The sequence below is a fragment of the Centrocercus urophasianus genome, unplaced genomic scaffold, assembly GCF_019232065.1.
Source record: "Centrocercus urophasianus isolate 14NV4802_14NV808 unplaced genomic scaffold, USGS_Curo_1.0 seq_14, whole genome shotgun sequence".
NCBI lineage: Eukaryota > Metazoa > Chordata > Aves > Galliformes > Phasianidae > Centrocercus > Centrocercus urophasianus.
Window position 1 is genome coordinate 45,294,690 of NW_024884586.1, and position 27,764 is coordinate 45,322,453.

Genomic DNA, 27,764 nt, shown 5'->3' on the forward strand with positions numbered 1-27,764 from the left:
TTGATTCTAACAGCTCTCTCATTCAAGACAGAAACAAGCCAACCCCAATACCCCAAAGAAAATCCTGATGGAATAACCATACAATGACAAGAATGAACACTGAGTGCTAGGAGCTAAGATCTGCTTCAGATATTGACAGCTACTAGAGAAATCAGGCATTTATATCCTGTATTTCCTTATACAAGAGTTCAACTCTTACTGAAGAAATTCCATGCGTAAGTCATTTAAGTCATCATAAGAAACCAGCACAAACCTACCTACTCAACTGAAACTGGAGCATGACAAGAATACTCTGCAACTCTTCAAGCCTTTTAAATTTTACTTAAAAGAAAAAAATCACTTTGGTAAGAGCACTTGAAGCCCTTTCATGTCTGACTGCTCTCTTCTTTCCCAAGGAAGCACCACAGTGCTGCTAGACAAGCCTCTGCTCAGCAGCTGGGAGGAGAGCCATTTCAAAAGGCACGCAGTCAATAACCGTCAGCAGAAAAAGACTTTTTGCTGCAAGGTAACGCAAGAGGCAGCGCAGAAGTGTCACCATTCAGGCACTGTCAGTGTCTGTGGCTCTAGCCAACACGTGGGGCACCACCTCCTACGCTGACGGTGCAGCCGTGGGCACAGCACAACGCTGCCAAGTAGGCTCAGGAAGCATCGACACAGGAAGGCTGTGAGCTAAGGTTACAGGAAGCAGCACGTTCTGTCAGGGCTCTCTCTCCCTGCTCACTATGCATCACCACACCACAACTTCAGTCACTCAAAGCAAACACAATGTGAAGTATCTTACACACAATGAGGGAATCATTTTATTAGATTATGGAAGACAGCAGCATTACAGTACAAAAAGTTACAAGAGTAGCAGGAAAAAAAAAAAGTGTTTTTGGTTTAAATACTCAGGATTATACTGGGGAACATGAGAAGGATAGTACCCTTTTCTAAACTCCTAACCAGGTTATCAAAATAAGTTCTGAATATTCAGCACAAGTAAAAAAGTTACAACAAACATCATTATAAAATGCTTTAATAAATAGTTTCTTTTCTGAAAGGTTTTTTTTTTTCTTATTTTTTTTTAAGAACATGTCAAACAAAAAAATACTAAAACAGAAGATCCTGCAAAGCAAATCCTGTGTTCCTGTATAAAATAACTGGTTTCAAAACATTGGTGTTTATATTGTTCATGGGCCAGAGTTGCTACTCCCAAGCATCCGCTCCTCTCACTGGCAGGGTAACTGGGGTATGTAGTGTTTGCTTCTTCAGTGATTAAAATAAACGTAGTTTTGCACAGTTCATAGCAATAACAAAGCCTTAACACAAATCCTAAGCCTTCCCCTACCAATAACCATTTCCAATGAGGTACTCCCACCTTCTGAGTTTGCCAGCCTTTTTCCCTTAGAGCAGAAGATGAATAAAGCACAACAGAAACAAGGTTGAGGAAAATATTGTTCCCTTCATTAGGCCTGTATTTAAACGCAAAAAAAAGTAATACCACATGTAATTAACATATTCACAAAAGAAAAAACAATGCCTCGCTATGTTGGTACTGTACAGTAGATGCACCTGTTAGTGTTCTTGAGATGGGCTGAACATGGGGATAAACAAACATTTCTGGATCTATTTACACGTAAGTGGTTATGCTCCTATGTAAATACAAATGACCAACAGATTCCTAACATTGATTGTATTAACATCATTTTCTAATCTGGACATAATACCAAAAAAAGAGTCTTATAAACTGCCATAAAACCTCCTTTTCTGCAACATAAATTAAAAGGAATGACATGTAAAAAAAAAAGACCAAAATATTTTAAGTTATTAAATCAAATATACAGAGTGATTCATTTAATATGTACATATTTACAAAAAAGCACTTTCACTATTAGAAAATAAACTGTGTCAGTTGGGGAACCTAGAGTTCTCACAATTTTACTATCCATATGGCAGTCTTTGACAGTTGCTATAGAAAAAGTTTCATCTCAAGGCACTTGTCACATGCTTCAATACTGCAATTCTAAAGTAATTGAACAGAAATTAAAAGGCCACTTTTAAACCACAGTTGAAAGATCTCTATAATTTTTTTTTTTGTTCCTATTACAAAGTGTGTAAGGCAAATTTGGAGAAAGTCTTACAGAAGCTACTAACGTAACAAGTGCAGTGAGCTGCCATTAATAGAGATTCAAAGTCAAGAAAGCAGTTTAAAGTTCACACAATTTCCTCAACCAGGAGGTTTTAAAGCCACCATTAAATTAGAGCAAGTAATAAAAAGAAATACATTCTGTAAACAGTGTACAGTCTTTTGTAATAAACTTTACACATATTGAAAATACAACCTCTCCTCTGCCACACAGCGAGTGTATTATAAGTAAACTTTACAAAAATAGCAACTATCAAAGATTACTCATTTTTTTCATCTGACAGTCATTGAATAATTTATACAAGGCTAAAGAAACAAAATAAATTTTATTTATTATTATTTTTATTTATTTTTTTTTTTACGCAAAATAAAGAAACTATGAACATTTGACTCCAGATACTTTTAGTCCTTGATGCAAAGCAGAGATGTCAATTTTCCCCCTCCCCGGTAAGGGCAGGATCAGTCTGCCTACATTCCAAACACAGATTAGTCTCTGCTGCCTTCAAAGTTTGATGCATTCACATTTTTTACAGATCTGTTGTCCATTTTGCCTATTTGAAGGGACTTCTTTACTGGACTGCTCTCTGATGCGTCAGATGCCTTTGCAGGCAAAGGCTTTGTGAGTTTGTGAGAAAGGAACTTGTCCATTTCCTCATCTCTTTCCTCCTCTTCATCTTCCTCTTCCTCATACTCTACATACTCCTCCACTGCATCACAAGTTCTTTTTTGAGGAGATATGAAGTTTTTGCATTCGTAACGAATGTCTTTGTTACTGTAAGATCTGTCTATAGGATTTCTGATGGGATTCAAAGGCGCCCACTGGTTATTGGCCCCCTCTTCTCTGGGAGGATGACTTCTTTCTCTCTCTTTTCTTCTCTTCCGAGTCCACCACACACAGATGATTATACAAGTCAGCCACACAACGCTAAATACGGCACAAAGAATTGGAACCAAATAATCTAGAGGGCAAATGAGAAAAAGCCTTGAGTTAATACAGCTGGATAGACAGCACTCAGCAGCTGCAAGAAGAGGTCAGCCCAAGTCTAATAGAGAAGGTCTACTCTAGGTTAATCCAAGGAAGGACTTTTACAATGAAGGAAGATATCATTACTGCACAACAGTAGATGTTCAAAGGCAACAGTTCATCTAGAAGTGCTCTTTACTATTTTTTTTTTAAACTGGACTCCATCCTGCTTAACAATAAGGGAAAAACACTACATTTGAAATGCTTATTCCTCCTCCTTAATGGGAAAACTGGTTATATAAGCAGGATCTTCAAGTACCTAAGCCAAATTAGCCCAGAATCTCAGTACATAACTAAAGGAAAACAAGTCCATCTTCATAAGAGGTAGACTGAAGAGCATTACCCCTCTAATTTGTTTCAGAAGGGGCACCAGCATTTGTATCAGAAACACAAGCCATGTTTTTACTACCAGACAAACTCAAGTCCACAGACATTTTCCACCAAGTTTCCTATCACATATCCCCCCAAAAATCAGTGTCCAAAACAAAGACCCACATTATTTCTCTGGGAAAAGTTCTGAAGATTCATGCTGGGCATTTTTTCCCCCCCTCACTCAAGCTTTGCTACTAGGACAATACTTTGTTTTTGTAAGCAAGGATTCACATATTGTAAGCAGTACCAAGACATCACATGCTTTGCTTTTTGTAGACAGAACTGACTGAACTACCACTCCAGCCTCAGCTCCAACTGTAAATTGTCAGCATTTTCAGAACAACTGCTTACAGAATAATCTTCAAATGGCTGTACAAACCAATCAACTCAACACCACAGACACACATGCCAATGTTAAAATGTCTTCTGAACGTGTTCTTGTGTGATGGTTATGGTATGCAGGATCTGATATTCCCAAAACATGAGTTAACCAAGAAAACAGTTGGCCTCAGGAGACCTAAAATCATACTTTACCATACTGGGACAAGACCATACTCTTATCAGTAACTGCTAGTTTCTGCTCATTTTTCCTACACAATTCAATATTGAACTGTAAACGTGGGAAGGTGGAGAGGAATTTAAGGAAAGAAGTTCTTCCTTGCCACTTAAAAATAAAGTTTAAAAAGATTCTCAGGCAATGGATAGCCTCCCTAGAGATTCCGTGTAAACATTTTCCTTGAATTAATAATCATCTCCATCTAGACATTTCAGCATCCCTGAGAAATCAGACAAGGACAGAGGGCTGTGCATCAGTGCTTTAGGTAGGTATACCTCTACCACACTTTTTTTTAAAACCTAAAGGTAGAACACCAAATCAAAAGACCACAAGAGATCAGGTTACAGTCAACCTCTTCACAACTATTCCAGTTAAAAAATTACGGGCAGTCAGTCAATACTGAGCATAAATAGTGAAATTAAAGAGTCTTGGAAACTCTCATAGCTTGTGCTTAAGAGTGAAGCCAACATCTTTCCACTTTCTCCAAGGATCTTTGAATTTCTTTTTCACTGGTGGCAAAGTAATCCTATTTCTTTTTTCCCAGGATTTAATGCATAATCAGAAAACTGAGATGCTAAACTACGTCAGAATCACAGCTCCATTCTTTATTATCTATACAATTTCTGTTCAAGAAAACATCAAAACTTGTTCACTCATTTAGTGGAGATGAGGAAATAGTACATTTGCCAAGGCTTTAACAGATAAAGGAATTCCCCTAAAGGGGTAACACAAAGAAAATGGAACCAGGCAATTTACTCATTGTTTTGACTACGGATAGAAGATCTTCCAGAAGATTGCTGAGGAGATCTAGGAAAGAGTTGGGAAGGTCTCCTAAGACTTCCACGTTGGGCACCTTAACTGAACTGCTGCCTACCAGGGGTCCTCTTTGTTTCCTCCAGTCACAGCGACTATAGCAAGGCATTAGGTGGGACATTTCAGCAGTGGTAACTCCATCATCACCTTAAGACCTCACAGCCCCAGCTTCTATAGTGCAGCAGCACTAACAGCTAAGGTTTGGTTAACGTCGGGAAATCAGAACAGGTAAGAACACAAGGGACCTCTTAATCTTGTGAAAAATATGCTTAAGCTACAGAAAGGAGTTTGAAGTCAGAGCCTAAACAATGGCAACGGTGGGTAAAGAACATTATGACAGATTAGATTAGGTTTAGCCTAGCACACAAACTTGCTTAATGCCTTCCCCTCACTACTAATAGCAATTGAAGAACTTAATATACCATTCCTCCACACAAAGACAGGCTAGATGCTGGCAGCAGGGAATAGAGAACATTTTAAAAACACAGGATTAATGCATGGGGAACCTTACCTGATGATGAATTCCCAACAACTATTGTCTCCACTTTGACTTCAGTTACTGCCAACATAACAGTGCTGTTTTGCCGCTTGGTGATTGCATTCACTATTATATTAGCAGCATTCTGTATGAGACTGTTATCTTGTTCATCTCGATGAGGGACAAAAGACTAAAAGGAAGTAGAGAAAAGGTGAAAATACAATTACTGCAGTTATTTAGACAGAGAATTCTAATTTTTTAAATTCAGCTACATCTTAGTTGATATCCATGGGCTGGATTTACCTGACAGAAGTTACAAAGAGTAACCTTAAAACATTCTGTAGCTACAGCATGGATGGTTTGATACGAACTGCAGAGGCAGTGTCAGGCTTGACAGGTAGCACACCCTGTTACTAATATCTAGCACCCCTCAAAAGGCAGCTGACTTCCATGTTCCTTACACTGCTCAGCTAAATTTAGTCATAACTCAAAGCACTTCAAGACATGTGGATTATCTAGATAGAAGCCCAGACTAATAACAGTCTGCTCTATTTATACCATACGGTTTACTTCTTGCATCATCACTCAGCGTGTTCTTTACAGCACTGGTAGAGACACACTCCAGCTTCTGCCTGGATAAGCACTACCATGAAAACTATTTACTTGGAAAACAAGGCATAAGCAAGCACTATGAGCCTGGGCTAGAAATGCCTCTAAAGCAAGCATTTAGCTCAGTAGAGCAACAATCACTTTCACACATCTAGCTTGCACCGTTTTTTAAACTTAAAACACTTAATGAATATCCTGCAGTACCCATACTAGATGCATAGCACCAACTTCTTCACACTGACAAGATCCAATCCAGCTACCTGCAACTGCATCTTCACTGATATTAGTAGAAACCTGTTCACTAATACATGCTGAATTAGTCCAAGACAGTTGCACAGATAACACAGTAGGCTTCTGTCATTCATGAAGCTTGTGCTTCATCTATCCAGCAGTATAGGAGATTCCGTGACATCAAAGTCACTGTACAGTCAGCCTAAGTTAAAAACTGCAGTATCCTCATTGAAGTGAAAGCAGTAATCTCTTCTGTGGCTCAAACTAACATGAAGACATTTGTGTACATGCACGCACACATGCACACATACACACACACACTCCTCATACTTACAATAGCAACTTCTACTGCATTCTCGGTGGAATATGACAGATCACATAATATTATCAGAGTTCTGTCCCTGGAAACAGATCTAGTAACTGGTAAATACCGAATTTCTGAACAGATATTTTCAGTTGTAGTGCCCTGTTAGAAGAAACAGATTGTATGAGTTCAGTTCAAAAACATAAAAGTAAACACCTTCAGAGTTTTTGCAGTTACTGAGATCTGATGAAAGAAGAAAAGAGAGCATCAAAGTAAGAAACAGTCCTGGAACGAAGGGTAAGAAGCTGAGCTTGTAATGACTACCCTAGTATAGACCAAGACAGGCTCAGACTGTAAGAGACAACTTCTTTGAAACTTAAAAGACAAAGTATTTGGTATAAATCTTAACTTTTCCTTGCCCTTTGAACAAACAGTTTATATCAACAGAAGAGTCTAAAAATAAAATTTGCAAGTAACTGCAAGGAGTTGTGTTAGAAACATTAATCTTCTATGTCTTAACATGGAATATCTCTCTACATATATTGCCATTCTTCATTAATAATTCTGTTCTCACCTGTGGGACTTTGTTTCCATTAAAAATTAAAGTAATCCTAGCACAGTCATTGTCCAAGTACCCAGAATTAGGTAGACACTTGATATTAGGAGGCAGAGGTTCAGAGGCACTGCATTCTCCCCACTCAGTGCACGGTGGATGGAAACATTTCATGTACTTCTCTTGGCATTCTTGACCCATAGGACATTGGTAATTTGAATTATCCCAAAGTTTGTGTAACAGACAAGGTTTTGTCCCACACCACACCTGAAAAATAAAGAACAAAAGTACTGTCACACATAATTGCTCTTACACATCAAATCAAAATAAGCAATTTGCATGAAAAGGTCATGACCTACTGCTGATTGTAAAAAAATCACCTTTCTACAGTGTTGCAGTCTTAGTAGCAGACAATTGCTTGAAAATATGAACATCTTGTATTGACTGAAATGTAAACTGAGCAAAGGTTACCCAAGACACTGATGACACTGAAGGACTTGCAGATTAATCTCTCATCACTTTGAACTTCTAATACTTTTTCTGAACCATGGAAGTTGCACTCACTACACCGCTTTTACTTATTCCTCAAAGCTGCATGCTGCCTTCTGGTACACATCTTCAAGACTCCCTTCACATCAGTAAGTACTCCTGCAGTTGTAGTTACAGCCATGCACTGCTCTCTTTAGAAGAAAGCTTCAAACTCCCAATATCATAAAGTCTAAAAATGCACGCTAAATAATTAAGTGCAAGTTATTTCTTTGCCTACAGGGCATACCTACTTAAACTAATACAAAGGCAGAGCAGATCTGTGAAAGCCAGCAGTTTTCAAACTAGTGCTTCCAGTGAAACGTGAAACATCCAGTTGAGGCAATGACATCAAGTACTGTTAGTTCTTATCTTGAGCCACCCACCTAGCCTTACAACTTGTAAAGCACAAGTCATGTCTCTCCCCAGCTGTGATGTAAAGCTGCACAGCAACCACAAATCCACTAAGATACACTATCACAGCACAGCTGAAAGTCCTTAAGTATACATGCTAACACATTCTATCTGCACCTACACTAACCGTATTTCTTCCAATATATTATCCATAATACACAAACATTGCAATTTGTCAATTCATAAAGGCAAATATCATCCACTAAGGAAACTGTCCTTTACTTTGGCATTAGCATTTCACAGAATTAGAAGCTCTAACACCACTTTCAAGTATTTGGCAGAAGTTTATCATCAAGGATCATTATTCCTTTACAATTCCTAATTATTTTTCTGCAAGGTACCTATCTGCTTCTAGAGAGTTTCTTATGGCAGGCAGAGAACAGAATAAAAGCTTGCCATTATAAAGGCAAGCCCATAAATGTTTCTACAAGAAGTCAGTGGACATTCAAAAAAAAAAAAAAAAGGCTGTTTTAAGGGTGACCCATGCAAGAACCTAGACTGAAAAAAAAAAAAAAGAGACCAAACTATGTATGAAAATTAAGTACGTTTCAGTCAGAATGACTTTAAGAAATAGGTCAAAATACCTACCTTGGTGCAGTCAATACGGCCGTCCAAACAGTGGCAGCTGTTGCATTCTTGATCCCACCTGCTGCCATGAGGAAAGGTCATTCCTTTAAGCCAGCAAGGCTTCCCAATTCCAATCACTACATAAGAAATATACAGACACTTCACTTCAGAGTTACTGAAATTTTACACATTTTAAGAAAGCCTACTTTTGCTGCTGTTCCTTACACATCAGACTACTACACATGAATTCTATACTAACTGCATTGTATACAGTTGTTTTTTGGGTAAAGGTTGATAGTAGATATAGGAATACCTTCTTGACACCTAGGACCAACTCTTCCAGGAGGACAAGTGCATCGGTATCCGTTGATTTCATCTATACAAGTGGCACCATATCCACAAGGGGAAGATTGGCATTCATCAATATCTAGATAGAAAATAGGTACAACTCAATGGCAAGAACATAGAGCACTATAATTAAATGATTGCAATTAGATGTTTACCATGATGTAATCTGACAACACTGGGTCTTCCAACATACAAAAGACAGCTTGGCTGTCCTAACTGGGCAGCACTACCATTTCAGCTGTAACCTCTTAGCAGCCTCTAACAGATTTCTTTTATTTCCATCCTAACTGAAGCCCCGTTGAAAAAAACAGCACTCAAGTCATCCACTGACTTAACTCAGAGTAGGAGTACTGGACAACTGAAGGTGCAAATGCCTTCTCTATATTCAGCTTGTGTCAGAACAGAGTGTGGGACTTAAGCCCTGGAGTTTGCTATTTAGACTTCACAGAAAAGCACACGCTTTCATCAAGTTACATAGCAAGAATTGAACAATCAGTTGGCTTGAAAGTGCCCTAATAACCCTAATCCACTGTAAGAAGGAAGAATAACGTAGAGCTTAGTTTTTGACGGACATTTCACACAACATCTTAAGTATGAAAGTGAACAGACATTTATGTTACTTTTACAGACAGACTACCATTCAAAGATCCAGAGGCTTAGACTTGGAAGTCTATCAAAAAAGGTGAGGGAAGCACTGTTCTTTCAGATGCAGAACACTGGGGAATTGAGCAAAACTAATTTATGCAAATGTCTACCAACAAAGGTAACAAATAAACCTGTCAAACTCTGATCCATAGAGCCTAGCTGTTTCATTGCTGATCATCACCAATTCCTCCCAAAACATCTTCCAAAGGTTCCACAGAATCATTTAGGTTGGAAAAGAACCTTAGGATCATCAAGTCCAACCATCAATCCAAACAAAACAACATTCCTTAGGCGCCACATCCACATCTCATGTACTTCCAGGGATGAGGGCTCCATTTCCTTAGGAAGACTAATGCCTAACCACACTTTCCAAGAAGAAATTCTTCTTCATATCTAATCTACAGAAGCTTCTTCTCTTCAAGCTATATTGGTTTAGGGCCATCTAAACAGCTGTTAATTCTGTTAGTCTTACCAGCACTCTGTAAAAGGCATTTTTGTCAGGTCTATTCCTTTCATCTATATACCAAACAAGGGGAAAAGTCAGCAAGCCCATTACAGATACACAGTATTTGTCTTTGAGTAGTCCTCTCCATTTCATGTCTGAGGACAGACAGTTCAATCTCTCAATGGGCATCTGGATGTAGATACACATGTGATTACAAGCCATATCTGGTTCTTTATCCAGAGATCAGCAAGTCAAATCTACTGCCGTAAGTGCTGTAATTACCTACTGACTAGAGGTATCAGGTCATGGACTGTCTGGCAGAAAGAGGATGTAATCTCTATCTAAACACACAACATTGCATTGCTTGAGAAGCAGGACCAAGACAAAGAGCAAAGTTTGATCTTCCAAAGAGGTAAACCTGTGCATATATATGTGTATGACAATTAGGTCAAAATGGTAGTATTCAATTAAAAAACATTTGTCCACAATAATTAAGTGCAGTCTTTGTTTTTCCCTTTTCAAATTTCTGTCCTTCAGGTTAATAGCTAGTTTTGTTTTATAGCTTCAAAAGATCTCTGCAAGAAATGTGATAAAAGCGTTGTGCTCTATTAGCTGCATGTTATTCATATGCCACCACTACACCCCTCATATTTTCATTTGTTTATGATGTCCCAGTGGATCTTAGTTTCTAACATCAAATAGTACACTTACTGCATTATCTTTTAATTAGTTCTTTTGATGAGCAACTTAATTATACTTTCTATGACCCTTCAGAAATGCATGGCAAAAAGCAGCAACTTAGTCTTTGAGTATAATTTAAGTCAAGTCACTTCTACACCATTAAATAGAATAAAGAAAGGAACAGAAACTGCCATTGCTTGCAAGGTGAGTACCAGTGCCTGACTGACTCAGCTTCTGTTATTTGGAATTCAGCTGACCAAATACAAAAGAGTCAGTCTTCTTTCTGACTTGTGTGCCAGAATGGTACCCCTTTCAAATCTTTGCATGTATAGGTGCTTTACTTACTAATTCTGCAGTCAGGGCCTGCAAATCCAGGTGCACATTCACATCGAAACCAATTCACACCATCAACACAGATGCCTCCGTTGTAACTGTAAAAATAATAAATCATCGCAGAGGTGTTCTCAGAGTTCACTCACAACTCTAAAGATGAGCAAAAATCAGTTTCCTTACACAGCCTGTTCAAACAAATCCTTCCTATTGGCCCAATTTATGGCACTTTCTCACTATTCAACAAAATAAGTCCTTGCTAATGTATAATACTAGCTTTAAACTTCATTGAACCGTACTGTTTCATTGGTCTGTAATTAAAGCTTTGTTAATTAAGCCTTCTGCTACTGTTCAGGGGGACAAACCTATTCCATCAGTAGACAGAGCACACTTTCAGATAAATATATTGCTCAGTAACAGCAACACCCACAAAGTGTTGGAAGTTCATCAATAGAGCATTACAAATCTAACACAAAGGAAGCTTGAGCTTTTACAATTTACAATACGTGAAGAGCAGCTTACTGCAGAAGTAGAAAACAGCAATAACGTGGACAGCTTGCTTAATCTACATCAGTATTTTTCCCTTTCAAAAATACATGAGAACTTTTGTATTTAGAATACCCCCAAAGTATACCTCCCCCCAAAAAACCTTAAAACTTCATATAGAAGATTCAATTTAACTGGATGTTTCTACATTCCTCTAGAACTATTTATTGTAAACTTAACAGGTTTTGATTATTTCTCATTCTGAACTCAAGAGTAAATACTTGAAATGTTATCAAGTCTGACTCATTTCATATTATAGTAAGTCAGTCACCAGTCAGTTCTGGCATGGAAACTACAACAAAATATTTTCTGTTCATACACAAATCAACACAGCATTGCTCTGGGGGCTTTGCTACTGTCAAGGAATAGAAGAATATGACAAAAATTATTTTTGGACTTGCAAAAAGGTTGGTTTCATTTTTTTAGATTAGAAATAGTTCTAATCTGAACTTGAAATCTGTATTCCTGTATTTAGATTTATTTTCACAATAGGCATAGAAGTGGAATCCTGCTACTTACCATGGATGAGGGTTGCAGTCATTGGTATCTACAAAAAAGACAGACCAATATAACTTTTCTGGTGTATTTATTTGGAGGGTGCAACATTAAGTTTAAAGAGAAAAAAAGCTAAGAAATTTCCCCCCCTCACACACTTGTAAAGAAAATTTAGTTAGACCTAGAAGACTGAAGAAATACTTTCAGAATACTGAAAATAGTGACAAATGGAATGTCTTACAACTTCAGTAATCCTGATATATCAGCAGTACAAACTGATATGCAGCATAATGTCAACATAAAAATAAAACAGGAGTATTGGTTGTATCAACAGTGCCTAAAACAAACATCCTGTAAATGGTTTCTGAAAGATGACTGCAACTTTGGTACTTCATATATATACGTGCAAAATGCCAGACCTCTTAAGTGCATCTTTCACACCACGAAGAATTTGCAGGTCAGCTGCAGGCCTTACTCCACCTAACCACTTTATTGTGTAGGTACACCGAAATAGTTAAATGCTAGCCTAAGAGAAATAGCTGCAAATTCTGGAATATGCACTACCATCTTATTTTCCCACATACTTCTCATCATTAAAATTAACACACAGAGCAAAACAGTCCTCATAGATACATATTCCTGAAGATTGTTTTTCTGTAAGAGGCTGAAAGACTGACTATGGCAGGGAGCTGAGAAAAAGAAACACGACAAGTTCTTCATTCATTAGTCAAGGCATCATCTTCCCATCTACTTCCCACCCTGAATGATTCAGATATTTTGGCACTTGAACACTATAAGCTTGCTCTGTTTCAATTAACAGCTCTGTGCTAGACACTCCTAGTAGCTCAAGGGAATAAAGGAGAGAAGCCTTACTCTGTGTGCATGTACGTCCTTCCCATCCTTCTTTGCAGATACAAGAAAAGGAGTCTCCACTGCCAACACATGTTCCACCATTCATGCAAGGGTTTGGTATACAGCTGCTGTTTTTAGCTTTGAAAACAGAAAACGCATCTATTCAGCACAAGATACTGATCATCTGGAAATGTCAAAGTACCTGAATAGCATTTGAATTGGCACCAGCAGATTCCAGTGCCATGTATCTGTCACCTACCTCCACGATCAATTGCTTGAGGTTTATGAAATAAAAAGTACCACGCAGACTGAATTTTACTCCCATCAAAAATATTAGCAGTAATGCCCTGCAGAATGCAATGACCCTGCAAATCACCTAGGAAGAACTCTTTCCATTTTATTTTTCCTGTACATGTGGCTTGTAAGTAGTTTTCTCTTGTTCACTAGATCTGCATTATGAATTTCAGGCAAAGCTGAGGACTAAGTTCCCTAAAGTTTTTTGACTTTAATTTAGAGTCTCTAAAGACACAAGTCCAAGTGTTCCAAATTGCTGAGGAGCTACAGAAAAGACCACGTAAACCCATCACAAGAGATGAGTTTCCAGACTTCAGTATCTCATGTCAAGTGACACGAACAGCCTGAACAAGAGCTGAATGCTGACTGCTGCTTATGACTAGATGTTTTTCTACACAAAAGCAAGAAACCACTCTGAATTCATACACCAACTAAAATACAGGTTTGCCCATTTACTAAACAGGTACATGTTATTTCCTCTGTTCTACTTTTGTCAGCACACAGTTAAAGAGCTTACCAATGTTGCAAGTACTGCCAATCCATTCTGGAGGACACGAACAGCGGAATGTATCTCCATCATCATAACATGTTCCACCATTGCTGCAAGTATTTGCATCACATTGGTATTCACCTACACATTGAATAAGTTAAAATTTAGCAACTTAAGGCCAGCAGAAATTAAGACTGGGTAGTTTTTAAGTCACAATTTCCTTTAGAAACTGCATTTAAAATTTAATAGTACAAGAAACACATGGTTCCAGTTGAAGCTTTATAATAAACCAAAAATAGTGGAATCTAAAAGCATCTCTTAAGGCACAACTGCACTATGGGTTGTGAAAAATTAAATTATTTAGAAGTTGCTGTGAAAGTAGCAGAGGTAATTAAAATGACTTTATTGTGATTGATTTATTTTACATTTCAGGAACACCAGACTCATGCAAAGAAAAAAAATGAAAAACACTTACGTGAATGGCAAGTCTTTCCTTTCCAGTCATTCTTACATTCACAATAGAAGTCATTTACCAAATCAATGCATCGGCCACCATTGTGACATGGATTAGGAGAACAATCATTGAAATCTAGAAAAAGAGTTATTCAAATGAGCCAATCCAGTCTAGCCAAGACCATGAGAAAGAACACAGTATTTCTCTATAAAATAGGTTCTGTAATAAAACAGTGCTTTTGATTGTTAGGGAATTATATTTGTATAAAGAAGTTTTCAATTTTTAATACTGAGCAACACATTACGGAAGACTAAGAACTTAAGAGGAAAGTTTCAGTAATAATACTGCTGATTGCCAAGTAATTAGAGAGAAAGTCATTTGCTTTATTCCAGCAAACATCTGTTTCGAACCTTATGAATTTTCTAGCATACAATTTATAGGGAGGGACCCCAACGTCCCAAAATATGAGCCCAAACTCAGGTCTGCCACATGAGATGAAGCTCTCTCTCCTGCTTTATGTTGCAAAATACAAAGCATAGCTGTTTTTACCATATATGTGTGTGAATACACACATAGTAGCTTTAGAGAATTCTTTTAACTCAAGACAAGTTTCAATAGTTAAAGCAATTAATCTAGACCAACTTAATTTAGACTACACAGAAAGACTCTTGACAGTGATAACTACCAAAGGCTTCTCAGCATTTCTTTCACACTTAAGTTGATGTACATCCTGTAAGCTTCAGCAACTTCCCTTCATGTTTTAGAGGGGACTTCATTGAGAGTAGATAGCCACATTCAGCACAGAATCAACTGCAGTTTGCTCTGAAGTAACAATGAATTTCACCTAGTATGCTTCTTTCTTAACCACGGTTCATTGAGTCTCAGCCAAGGTATTAAGAATAAGGCTTGCTCCCACTGAGTCCAGGATACAGAACACTAACTAGCAGTATCCATTCAGTAATCATTCAAACTGCAGCAGTTGTCCTAACAAAGTACTAGAATTTACATTTCTAATTCCTGCAGTAAAGTAGAAGCACATTATATCTGGTGCTGATCTGAAGTCTCCAAATGAAAAAGCTTTTCAAATTCGGAACCAAACCTGAATTAGTAAATCTGGTGAAGGACAGAGTCACTGAGCACTAAGCACAAGAAGTTACATATGCTTTAGCAATAAAACAAATGAGTTTTCCAAGCAGTCTTTCACTTTTGCCTCTCCTAAGGAGAAGTCTTCCTCCCAAGGTATAGCCCAAAGAACACCAAAGCACCAGATGATAGTCCCATTAGAAGAACAGTCCTTTGAAGCTGCTGCCTGAAAGTTGTATTAAAATTACTTCAGTAACAGTCTACTCAGTTTATTTGCCAAAGAACAGAGAAACTACTGCACTATTAGCCATACACCATCATGACTTTTATAACAAAAGTAGTAATATTAACATGCAATGCATAGTAGTACTTACTCGTGTCACACAATTCTCCTTCCCAGCCACTTGAGCAGAAACATTTAAACGAATCAACTTCATCAATGCATGTCCCACCATTCTTACAAGGTTTCCCAAGACAATCATTGATATCTATGACAAAAAGTCAGCAATTATTGCTCAAGGCTGTCTTCTATATCTACTATCTTCTTCTGTCTTTTACTGTCTTCTAGATCTACTATAATCAAGAATCCAGGTGGGTGACTTCTAGGCCTCCAGAAAACAGCAAAGTCATTCTCCACTTTCAAATACACAAGAACAGCTCAAAACAGTTGTTTTGGTAAGCTTGGTAAGGGTTCCAAAAGCTCTCACATATCAAGATAAACTAAAGCATTAAGTTCAGCTGGTATATAAAAAGCCAGATGTTCAAGAAATTCCCAGAATAGCAATGCACATCTTAAGCTATGTTTATCAGTCTCTCTCCACTACACCCACACCAGAGAAAGCCATGGCTTCTTTTGTAAGACTGTACAGAAAGTTACTGGGCACAGACATTTGCAAAGTTGGACTAATTGCAGTTTTCTTTCACAGAGTGAAGGACTACAGCAAGACAACAGTTACCAGAAGTAACTGGACAATTCACTATGCTCTAATGCAACTCTTAAAATCCCAATGCATCACATGGTAGAGCTTAAAAAAAAAGACTTTAAGGGGGTTTAGATTACAGAAGTCATTTAGAATAAACTCCCACTTACTTTCATGACAGTATATTCCAGTAAAGCCTCTGTCACAGGCACAGGTGAAATTCCCTCCTGGCTGACTGATACACCGCCCATGAGGCCCACAAACATTAGATGAAATGAAACGAATTCCCTCTTGGGTAGTATTGCTGAAGACTTCTATTGTGCAGCTGTCTATTACTAAGAATGAAAAATAAACCATCAGACCACAATCTGTGTCACCTCTCTTTAGAGACTGAAAGAGCTCTCCAAAAATTAAGACACTCTACCTCTTCAAAAAGACTGTCACAAGCATTTCCTTATCCCTATTTTGTTTTAAGACAACAACGTGGTTTTTTACTGTACTGTTCTCAGTAAGACTACTTTTCTATACACCATCAATACAGTAAGACAAGTATCTGGACAACAGCAGGTACCTTTACAAGAATTGTTCTTGCAGTGGTCCTTGAGATGAGAACAATTCTTTCCATCATAGTCATCAGGGCAGGCACAATAATAATCTCCTCCCAGATCATAGCATTTAGCCCCATTCTGGCAAGGGTTAGGTTCACAGAAATCAATATCCATCTGTAAGAGAGATCACGGTTAGCAGCAGCTTCATTTCTGAGGAGTAAATAGCTCTATCTCGCCAGAGACAGTGGAAGATAACTTACAAGAAACCTCAAGCTTTAACATTTATGGTTTTTCTACACTGCATTTCATCATGCAACAGAGGGAACCTTCAGGTTACTTCAGTCAATCCTGATATAGAGGACTCCTGATACTGCAATAAAGATACCTCTTCCTTGCAGGAGGCTGAATAAACAGAACAACTTAGCAAGGTATGAGACATAAGCTGTGTATCATGATCACTGTGGAACACTACCAGTCCCTTTTCTATCCTTTATAAAAACAGACTAGAGTGCTATAATAAGCTAAATACCAATGCGCTTGCCTCTGCAAGACTCTTAAAAAGCACAGAACTTTATTCTCTAGAGTATTAGCCTCCAGTCCAACACAGAGTTTTAATTTTTTTTTTTAAATAATTATGCAGCTAAAGAGGGGAAAAAAAAAAAAAAAGCTAATCAGAAGGAACCTCAGTACTCTAAGCATTTAATTCACCAGAACATGTACAATTCCAGCTGCAAGATATTTTCAGCAAGCTATTCTCACACAAAACATATAAAGTAGACTACAGAAAACAGTTGAAGTCTAAGAAAGACTCCTCAGATCTCTTCTATCAGATGCTTCCATTTGTTTCCTTCCATTAGTTTAAATTTCCCCTTTCCAATACAAGTTCAGTAGCTGAGACTTTAGCATCTGGAATGAATGGTAGATATTTCCTGCAAGACACACGGCAAGCAGCCAATTTTCCCTCTATTATTCAAACAGACTCGCTGAAACTTTAATTACATATTACAGCATGAACCATCCAGGAGCAGAGCACTCAAAACACGATTCTTGAGAATTCTTAAGAACTTAAGCCATGAAAACTATTGTAGTTAATGTAGCCACGGCACTCACCTCACAGAAGACCCCTGAGAAGCCCTGTGCACACAGGCAAGCAAATCCATTCACCAGGTCTTTGCAGCGGCCTCCATTTTGGCATGGATTGCTTTCACACTCATTTGTCTCTATCTCACAATTTTTGCCCATGAAACCACGAGGGCATATGCAATGGTAATCATTCACTTCATCCTTCAAGGAAAGGAGAACAGAACTGTAGGAAGGCTTGTTTATTTGATAAAACTCGTACAAAATACTTGAAGCCATTTTTATAGTCTGGCTTTGTGAACAGGAGTAGCACCACAAAATCATTTTAAGATTTCATGAACAGAATCTGCATGAGAAACACTAAGATTTCTACATAGCTTGCAGTCTCATTTAGCCTACAACAGTTAGAACTACAGAACTTGTAACTAGTTAAAACAATTTATTTTCGACATGGTATAATAACTGACAAGTTACCTTACAAGTACCTCCATGTTGACATTGTCCATGACAGTCATTAATATCTATGGATAAAATACACAAAGTATTAGAATTTATAGAAGACTAAGCACTAAAATACATGTCTAGAATAAAAAGGGAGAGCATAGGACCTCCATTTTCCAGATGTTTGAAATGGGAAGCAAGGCTGCTTGAAATCTTTAGATATTCTTATTTTAAAGAATTTGGAACTCAACGACAGAAATTAAACAGCATCACCTAATTTCACATTTAAACTTTCAGGTAAAATTATTCAAAACTGAACCAGTATGTGACAGCCAGAATCAGGGACACACAGTCTTGCTCCAGGGAGATGTATTAGGAGTTACTTAAATTGACTTTAACACTAATTACATTCTTAAGTTTTCAAATGCTAATTTCAACTTACTTTGCTAGAAGTTAAGAAAGTCTTGACAGCAAATATTTTTTTCTTATTAAAGTATCTACGCTACTATTGATTATTAAACCTTTAAGAAAAGAGTAAAATATCCTACGGTCAAAATATATACTAAAGAAATACTAACTGATATGACAATTTACTCCTTTCCATCCTGGAATGCAGTCACAGTAATATCCACCAATGAGATTTTTGCAAGAGTAAGCATTAACACAAGGTTTCCCCTCACACTCATTAGCATCTGTGAAAGAAGATAAAAGAAAGAAGAGAATAAAGAACAAACCCAGAAACAGATTACCGCAGCACCAAGCAAAGTACCCATGCAATCCAAGCATCAGAAGCTCGTCTTACACAAGTTGGTAGGGCAATAAAACCATTTACATACAACGGGTTTTCAAAGCACGCTGATCTACAATAGCACATGCATGCTATCTTACTTCTGCCATTTGCTAAAATTCAAAAAGGGTAACATGTTAGTTAGGGCAAACCCTTCTCTTGCCTCTATAGGATATGTCACTTTCTGCCACCATTAATTAGGAGCTACCATCACCAGTGCTGTATTTTGAGACAGAGCAGTTACTGGGCATTCTAGAAGAACTATTTAAATAAACTTAAGCTGGCACACTCCTGGTCACAAGTTGACTTGAAACATCTATTTAAAAACTGAGCTAAAATAATAATAGCAATACGCAGCTTCAGTTCTTACTCAATACTCATTACTTGAGAATTCTTCTCACTGGCTTTCCAAGATAGAGAATGTGATTACTTACCAAGCTGACATGTTGCTCCAATCCACTGCTGTGGACATATACACTCAAATGAGTTAATATGATCAATACAGGTCCCTCCTTGAGCACAAGGGTTAGATGCGCATTCGTCAATATCTGTGAAGTCAGAGTGTGCCTTCCATTACAAGGTTTAAAAACCTGGGTTTTTTAAAGTAACTTTGCAAGGAGAAAGAGGTGCTGGCATACAACAGCTTACAAAGAAGCTTACCATTCTAACCTAGTTTTTTTTTCTTAGATTTCTCTCACATTTTTGAGACTGGGGAAAGAGGATCTCTGCAGTTTTATACCCACAAACTGAGAAGAACTGATCTGTCAGCTTACAAATCATAATCCTAACATAGGCTGAACCAGTATTTTTCAAATACAGCTGCTGTTGAAAAACACTGTAAGAGTCTTTCAAAACCAGAGAATGTAAAAATCAAACCCAGACATCCACTAGGAAATAACTGTTACATATCCCTATAAAAGATGTCAACTGCCTCTTCTGCCCTCCAAACCAAAGATTTCAGTTCTTAACTGAGACATCTATTCTTCCAACTACTTTAAGGAAGAATCTTTAATGTTTGTTTCTTAAAGAGATTTCACTTTATTTTTACACTTTAGTTTGGCTAAATAGCTTAAAATTCTCCCAGCATTTCTTCATAGTTACCTTTAAAAGCTCTGTAGGTAATATGACTTAGCTTTGCTTTTGACTACTTGTAAATCTAAAACTGCATCACATACACATTGATTTTAACACACCACAGGCCACACAATACCATTAATCTTCTCAGTTTCCCAAAATGAAGCTGTTAAATGCCAGGTAAAGCAAAATGACCACTTTTAAATTCCATACCCACAGAGCATGATTATTAGTTGTTTGTTTTTGCTTTTTTAAAATCTTCCAGCCCAAGAGGTCAGCCATCAGTAAAGGCATACCCACCAATAGCACATGTTGGTCCACTCCACCCTGATGGGCAGTGACACTTGAAGCTTGATGAAATCTCATGACAAGTCCCACCATTAGCACAGGGATTAGATACACAAGCGTGCTCCGCTGGAAGAAAGAGGGAAACATTCTTGCTAAATACTCTTTCAATATCAAATAAAGAACTCGCATACTTAAAAGCATGTTTGGATTAAAAGTGACTACAAAAACCGCATCATGTTTTGTAACTACTAACATTAAAGGCCTAAGGGTAGATAGGCCATCACATCTCTAAAACAGCAGTTAAAGTTTCACATTAATATACTGCATCAGCCCCACACTTTCACCTCCAGACTGCTCCAGCTTTTTTATAAAAAAAAAAAAAAACCTTCGGTGACACAAAGCAGGTGAGATGCACGCAGACATCTGAAAACCACTAACAGCTTAAGTATCAAAGGTCTGTTTAGCTTCATTCTAATACTGTTCCTTGGAAACAGCAACGAACAGAGCTACTTGCAATTATAGGCAGCGCTGCCTGGTGTCATTCCATGTAGGGTTGCAACACTTGCAGGAGCTGCAAAGTAACAATCACTTGAGGTATCTCCTCTCTCAGAAGCCAAGGCAGCTCTGGGAAAGAAAAGCAATCCCTTTACTAGACAAAGGGAATGCTGCTAGCATTTATATTTTGGGACTTCTTCAGGTAAGTTATCTAGTTTGTAGAATCAATTTGCTTTGTCTTGGAAGATTTATGAGCTGTTCTAGGCACTAATACATATCTTCTGCTAATAATCAGTCGAGAACTTGACAAATATTTCCTACTTTATTTCACCTCCTCATTCAGAGAGCAAAGTTCATAGAATGGTTTGGGTTGGAAGGAACCTTTAAAGACCACCTAGTTCCAATTCCCTGCTATAGGCAGGGACATCTCCCTGTAGACCAGGTTACTCACAGCCCCATCCAGCCTGGCTTCAGTCACCTCCAGGGAGGGGGCACTCACAACCTCACTGAGCAACCTGTTCCACTGTCTCACCATCCTCACAGTAAAGAATTTCTTCCTAATATCTAGTCTAAATTTATTCTCTTCCAGTTTACAGCCACTTCCCCGTGTTGCTTTACTGCAGCTTTCAAGGCAAGATAGAAATGTTTCATCCATTTTTCCAAAAATTCACAGTATATTCTGATATATCAACACATCAACACAGCAATTTGCAGAAGTAAAAATAAAACATCCTGATAAACATGAAAACATTCTGACGAAAATACAATTTAATGAACTCAAGGCCCAAAACATGTTAAGAGGAAGAAAAAGTGAGTTCTTCCTATCTACACCTGCAAATAAGGCTAACTAGAGCACAGCTCTGCTTAAAACCATTTCAGGTTACACATGCAATATCCAGAAGTACCAATTTCACAGTTCTTTCCAGAGTAGCCATCCGGGCAAGCACAGCGATATTCATCTGGTTCAGTATTCATACAGGTTCCACCGTTCAGGCAGGGATGATGATTTCCACAGTAATTCAAATCTGGACAAAGAAAAACGCTGATCAGCAGGAAATAATTCCAATATTATTATTTTAATCCCTACTCAGACATACAGATGCATTTCTGGCTGGAACATCATTCACCCATATCATCCCCGTATTCCATTAGCTAGGCTTTCACCTCACTATTACCCACGAAACAGAAAAGGATGAACAAAAGAACTGGACGAGTTAGAGGAGGCAGGATCATTCCAAGACTTTTGTCTTAAGCTTCCTATACTTACAATATTTAGTTACCACCTGCCATGAAAGGATTAGAGGCAGAAATACTGTTTTTTGTACACTACCAGGAAAAAGTGGTTAATGAATTATCAGTTAATCATGCAGCTTTATTTATTTTTCCTGTAAATTAATGTTAAGTACCTTTGTTACAGAGCAGGCCACCCCAGTTGGTTTCACAATTACACTGCCATGGTTCATTACAGCTCCCATGAGCACAGCCTGGGTAGCGGACACACTCATCACAGTATTGTCCTTGCCAACCATAATGACACCTAAGATGTAAGTTCACACGTTAAAAGTTAGCAACATGATGCTTAACGATCAGCATTACAGGTATTTTGAATGCTACACTTACCATTCTCAAGAACAAAGACAGCTGTTCAGTGTGCAACAGATAACAGTTATATTTCTGCCTTTTAGAAGGTACACACTAGTCTTGCTGAACATCTTTCACGGACTCACCTTGCTCAACCCCATTACACACAATGGCAACGAGCTAAGCACTGTGTTACGAGAGTCGTATGAAGGGATACCTGATTTCACGTAAGGAATCCCATCATCACAATCATCTCACACCAGGATAAAGGTGATTGATGCACAAAGTGTTAACAAAACTTTTTGAAAAGGAGAATGCTTTCAGGAGATGAGCTACTCTGTGTTCAGTTTTCTCAAGAGTTATTTAAAGAATTTTTATTTCTATTGTATCTTTAACAACATTCACAAAAATGGTATCTTTGGTAAAAGGAGAACAGAAGCAAAAGCCATTAGTAATCCATTTAAGTAGTTTATATTTTATCACAAGATTTCTTCAGAGATGACTGTTTTTAGATTACATCACCTGTAATGTACCCAAAGTTATGCTAACAAGATAATATTTATGCTACAGGACAAGTATTAAAGGTATTTAAAGTATTAAAGGTATATTAAAGGTATTAGCCTCTGCTTCTTGTTTTTGTTTTGTTTTTAAAGTGCATTTCACAGAATCACAGAATCACAGAATTGTAGGGGTTGGAAGGGACCTCCAGAGATCATCGAGTCCAACCCCCCTGCCAAAGCAGGTTCCCTACAGTAGGTCGCACAGGTAGGCATCCAGGCAGGTCTTGAACATCTCCAGAGAAGGAGACTCCACCACCTCCCCGGGCAGCCTGTTCCAGTGCTCCGTCACCTCACTGTAAAGAAGTTCTTGCGCACATTGGTGCAGACATACGTACATTTAACATACATTCTAATCAAACAGAATTAGTAAGCTCTGTTAAGCTGAAAACATTTGTCTGTTCTTAAGTATTTCTTACAGACCATTTAAGATGCATAAAATCATCTGACACCCTGACCTGAATGGGGTCTAGGCACAGGCAGGCCAGAGGAGACCTGAGCTCCAACATGTGGGGGGGACAAGGGATAAAAATGCACAGAAGGGTACTTCTGTTTTTAAATCCATTATCTGTCTACAAGTAGAATGTTTTGAATACCATTAAAGAAATCATAACTCTTCTGGGTGTCAGAAAAGACGAGGGAAAAAAACTGGTTCCTTGGGAATCAATTCATCTCCGCCATTTAAGTGAGCATTATCAATCCCCAGGGGAATAGACCAGGTTATGTTGGCATATATTTCTATGTACATAGGCAGAAAGAATTCTGATGCAGATCTTCACAAGGCAGCTTTTCTTACACAAAGCTCCAGAACTACTTTGAATTCTCAGCCTCAGCATCCTCTCTCAGTTCAAAGCCTCAGAGCTGCAGGATCTGTATATGTCAGCCTCAGCTGTTTGAGCAGTCCAAAGGCCTTCAACAACCTTTTTTTTTAATTAATGTGAGGTTGTCAGAAGAACATGCCCAGTGAACACGCATACTCCAGAAGCAGTTTGCTTTTGCTGTATTAGCAGCAAGAGAAAACAAATACTGTTCCTGCTAAATTTGATCTTTTCCTTCCTTCTCAGGAACAGAAAAATCTTTTCAGAAGCTGATAATAAACAATAAAAAAACACTAACTCACTTTACTGGCCCTGGCCCAAGCCAGCATCCATGCCAAACCTGGCACTGCTGCCAGTGATTCACCATGACTATGGCAGCCCGAGCCAGCTCCCCACCCACATACAACAAGCATTTTCAAGGGCTGAAAGTCTGCATCACAACACAGACACACAGTAAATCTGTTTTCCATACCTAAATAGAGACCAAGTTTCTTTAACACTGCACTGATAATTAAGCGCGAAAAGAAAAATACTGCCGCCTTCCTGGAACTTGAAAGCATTTTTAAGCACCTACCTGAATTTGTAGGTATGCTCAACTCTGCATTAAGATGAGTTTAACAGAAAAGGGTTGTTGCTTTTTCATTGTACTCAACACAAACTTTACTGTTAAACATACCGCCAAGCTGAAGGGAAATCATTTCTACAGGCTAAGGGCAGCCCAATCAAAGGAACACTGTGTTTACAAGTCAAAAGGTTACTATGTGGTAAGCTGATCAGCCCGCAGTTTACAAGGAAGAGTAAATTAGGATTTCCTCTTAAACAGGAAGTCTGGTCGCATCCTACATTAGCAGGTGCTAGGACAGCTTTAATCCCACTTCCTTCTAAAATGATAATGTTTAATAGATCCCAGCTCACTAAGAGCAAGATATGATTGATGAAGTGAAAACAAGTTAGAAATGGGCACACCGCAATTTGAAGATAAAAAAAAATCAAGTCAAATTAAGGGGAAAAAAGCTCAAAAGATAGAGTAACAACATCTATAAGAACAGAATTCCTTTTCAAATAATGACCACTTTCTGAAGCAAAGGAAAACTGTCACTGCTGCTAGTGGTGGGCTGAAATTTCTTCCTTCCCATCTCCCTACTGAGGATAGCTAGGAAGTTTCTGCAAACTTAAGTTTTTCACATCTGAATAAATAAGAAAGCCAAATTTAGAGAATTAATAAAGACTCCCATTGTTCAATGGACAAAGGAAATTCTTACTGGAATCAAGATTCTACTTCCTTTGTCCTTCCCCTCTGCTGACTTCATATCAGCTCTAACTCCTCTTTACAACCAACCGCAAAACAAAAATCAGAGATGGCTTAATCTCAGTCTTTGCTGGGTTATTAGCAGTACAAAAGAAGCTACCATAAATAGATCGTTACAGTTTAGTAACTTCCTGATGGAAGGCTGAAGCTCAGGCATCTGCTCCCAGACCAAAGCCTCCCTGCAGGTCAGGATTAAAACAAAGAGTGCAAAAGGAATAGAAGAACAATTGCTGGTCATTTTGGAACTGAATTTGTAGAAAAGATCCTGATAACTTTACACACATGCTACACAGCTTTCATTTTTCTTAGATGAGAGTCTGGGGGCAATAGGAAACAAGAATTTAAGTACAAGGCCAGGGCAGAGGAGGTGGCAGGAGTTAACATTAGCAAAACTTTGAGATAACTTCTCAGTTTTGTGACTAAAGAAACTGCAACCATGCAAGAAAAGAAATGGCTCTCGAAGACAGGCAGATAAAACCATAGTAATTCAACTCAGTGTATACTCAGAAGTAAGTGAGGCTTCAAGCAGCTAAATTCCAGTATAAAGATCTTCTACAGTGTATTCAAAGCCACAAATTTATTGAGAAACTCCACAGAAGCACCCACTATCATGCAGAATTTGATGATACTCAGTGAAGGGGAAAGAAATAGCTTTTTTCAATAGTTCCAGCTCTGCGAAGTACAAATTATTCTTAGAGAACTATGCTTTTCCTATATTCCTCTGGAATAGTTCTAAATAAGAAAAAAGTTGACAGCAGTCCTTGTTTTCCCTGAGCATGTTTTCAGTAACCATACAATTAAAACTAGATTAAAATGGAGATTCTTGAATCAGACAGCACAAGGAGTTCAAAAGATCCCATATTGTCACAAGTAAACCACCGTGAGCTTTATCTGACGTACTCTGGGTGGACTGCAGCACTAGATGACTATGGAGATCTTTCCATTCTCCACGATTTTACGACAATATTCCAAATGCAGCAAAAGTCGTGATGTGGAAAGGTGAGGAGATGTACTCAGGCCCCAACAGTCTGAAAAACATAGTCCCTCAGTAGCTGGGATGATTGATTGAAAAGGAAGAAGTCTGTCATGCACCAAGAAGCCACAGTGCTCTCTATGGCCCACTTTATTCATTCAGCTGTTTTATGCCACCTTCTCACGTGGTTTATTCTCCTGCTTCAAACGCTTCTAGTTATTTGCAGATTTCAAACTGTCAGTGCAAAATTCATTGAGAAACAGCATATTGCAAGCTCAGAGTTGACTTAAGTGTTCTCTCCTGTTTTGCACCTTTCTACTGAAGTTTGTGCAACTAATGTGTTGCCTGCACACCTAAACACCAAACACCAACAGCACAAAGAAAATTTAAACTATGTATGAAGTTCATGTCAAAGCATGGAGCCCAAAAATAAAGAAACGAGGACATTCCCCAGAGCAATACATGCTTCTAATTATCATCTTCCTGCTATCCTGTACATTCTATGAATGTAGGAGGAAAGATCAGTGTGATCAGAGATATACACATGATTTTTTTTTTTTGAAGCAGGATTTTTGGAGGGAGCTTCTCCCACTCAGATTTTAATTAGAAAGTGTGGCCAAAATACTGAACACAGGAAAACAAAGCAAAGCAGTGACATTAAGAACAGAAGCAAAATGCATCATTTGGAAGTTAGGGGAAAAACAACCTTCTTAAATAGAAAACCACCGAGTTTTCTGATGACGTGAACAGGATGGTGTTACATAGACCAGAACAATGGCTTTATATTAGCTATTTACTTAAAATAACTATAAGAAAGCCTGTTTAATCCTTCACAAAATTGTTGAATAGCAGAGAGCAAGATGGTCTTAATTGATCCTACAATTCTGGGCATTCAATTCAGAATTACAGGCAGTATGGTATCCACTAAGAACTGGTGAAGTCACAGAGATGCATTCTCTGCCTTCCTGCCTTTGTAACAGGCATGATAGTCAGCTTTGTCAACAAGATGCTCATTAGTGTACTCAAACCCTTCAATTACTCCTCTACTTCTCTCAATCCTACAGTTCTTACTAGACCAAACGACACAAAGCTTTCCTACAAACCCATTTCTCCTACAATAAAGTTACTGAATGTTAACATTCGTGCTCCAGTGCCTTATTTGTTTTTGTGAATATGATAGAGGGGATGGTTCAACATGGTTTACTCAGAACATAAAGGTTGCTTGCAGTAAGTGGTTCTTGGGGTGCAACAGGAACATGCTTGCTCAGTGAACTGCCTGATCTTTCGTGTGTGTGTGTGGTAACACCTGCATTTCCCAGGACTTAGCCTACACTCCACCATAGTTCCACACAGATGCAGTCAAATACAAGCTGAGCAGTATTAAGAGTTTAACTGTCTTCTGAATAAGAAAAACTATAAAAATTTCTCACATCATGGTGTCTTGAAGTTTGCTATTTATTCTTTCTTTTTTGAAAAAAAATGCAAAAAAATAGCAAACTTAACACCACTATTAGTTCCTTTCAAGACGAAGCATCTGTATTTGCTCAGCTGATGAGATTCAGCTTCAGCTAGCAACCTGTAAGTTATGAGTAGTTTCCAGTCATTCAGCTACAGCAAAAACTTGGTTTTGGTAAAACATTTAATCCAAGAACAGCCCTA

At 38.2% G+C, this 27,764-nt stretch overlaps 1 protein-coding gene across 1 annotated transcript in view; it reads right to left on the reverse strand.

Moving 5' to 3' along the window:
* Positions 1-794: 794 nt before the first annotated feature.
* Positions 795-27,764, reverse strand: part of JAG2 (jagged canonical Notch ligand 2) — a 60,119-nt gene continuing 33,149 nt past the window's right edge. Inside the window, exons 6-26 of the mRNA XM_042814827.1 lie at positions 22,274-22,404; positions 21,773-21,892; positions 20,385-20,498; positions 19,445-19,558; positions 18,802-18,915; positions 18,257-18,303; positions 17,813-17,986; positions 16,726-16,876; positions 16,325-16,489; positions 15,609-15,722; positions 14,173-14,286; positions 13,725-13,838; positions 12,935-13,051; positions 12,086-12,113; positions 11,036-11,121; positions 8,885-8,998; positions 8,593-8,708; positions 7,087-7,332; positions 6,543-6,674; positions 5,402-5,558; positions 795-3,084 (exon numbers count right to left, since the gene is read on the reverse strand). Of these exons, the coding sequence (XP_042670761.1) occupies positions 2,612-3,084; positions 5,402-5,558; positions 6,543-6,674; positions 7,087-7,332; positions 8,593-8,708; positions 8,885-8,998; positions 11,036-11,121; positions 12,086-12,113; positions 12,935-13,051; positions 13,725-13,838; positions 14,173-14,286; positions 15,609-15,722; positions 16,325-16,489; positions 16,726-16,876; positions 17,813-17,986; positions 18,257-18,303; positions 18,802-18,915; positions 19,445-19,558; positions 20,385-20,498; positions 21,773-21,892; positions 22,274-22,404 (2,941 nt within the window). The 3' untranslated portion in view covers positions 795-2,611. The remainder of the gene's footprint in view (positions 3,085-5,401; positions 5,559-6,542; positions 6,675-7,086; positions 7,333-8,592; positions 8,709-8,884; positions 8,999-11,035; positions 11,122-12,085; positions 12,114-12,934; positions 13,052-13,724; positions 13,839-14,172; positions 14,287-15,608; positions 15,723-16,324; positions 16,490-16,725; positions 16,877-17,812; positions 17,987-18,256; positions 18,304-18,801; positions 18,916-19,444; positions 19,559-20,384; positions 20,499-21,772; positions 21,893-22,273; positions 22,405-27,764) is intronic.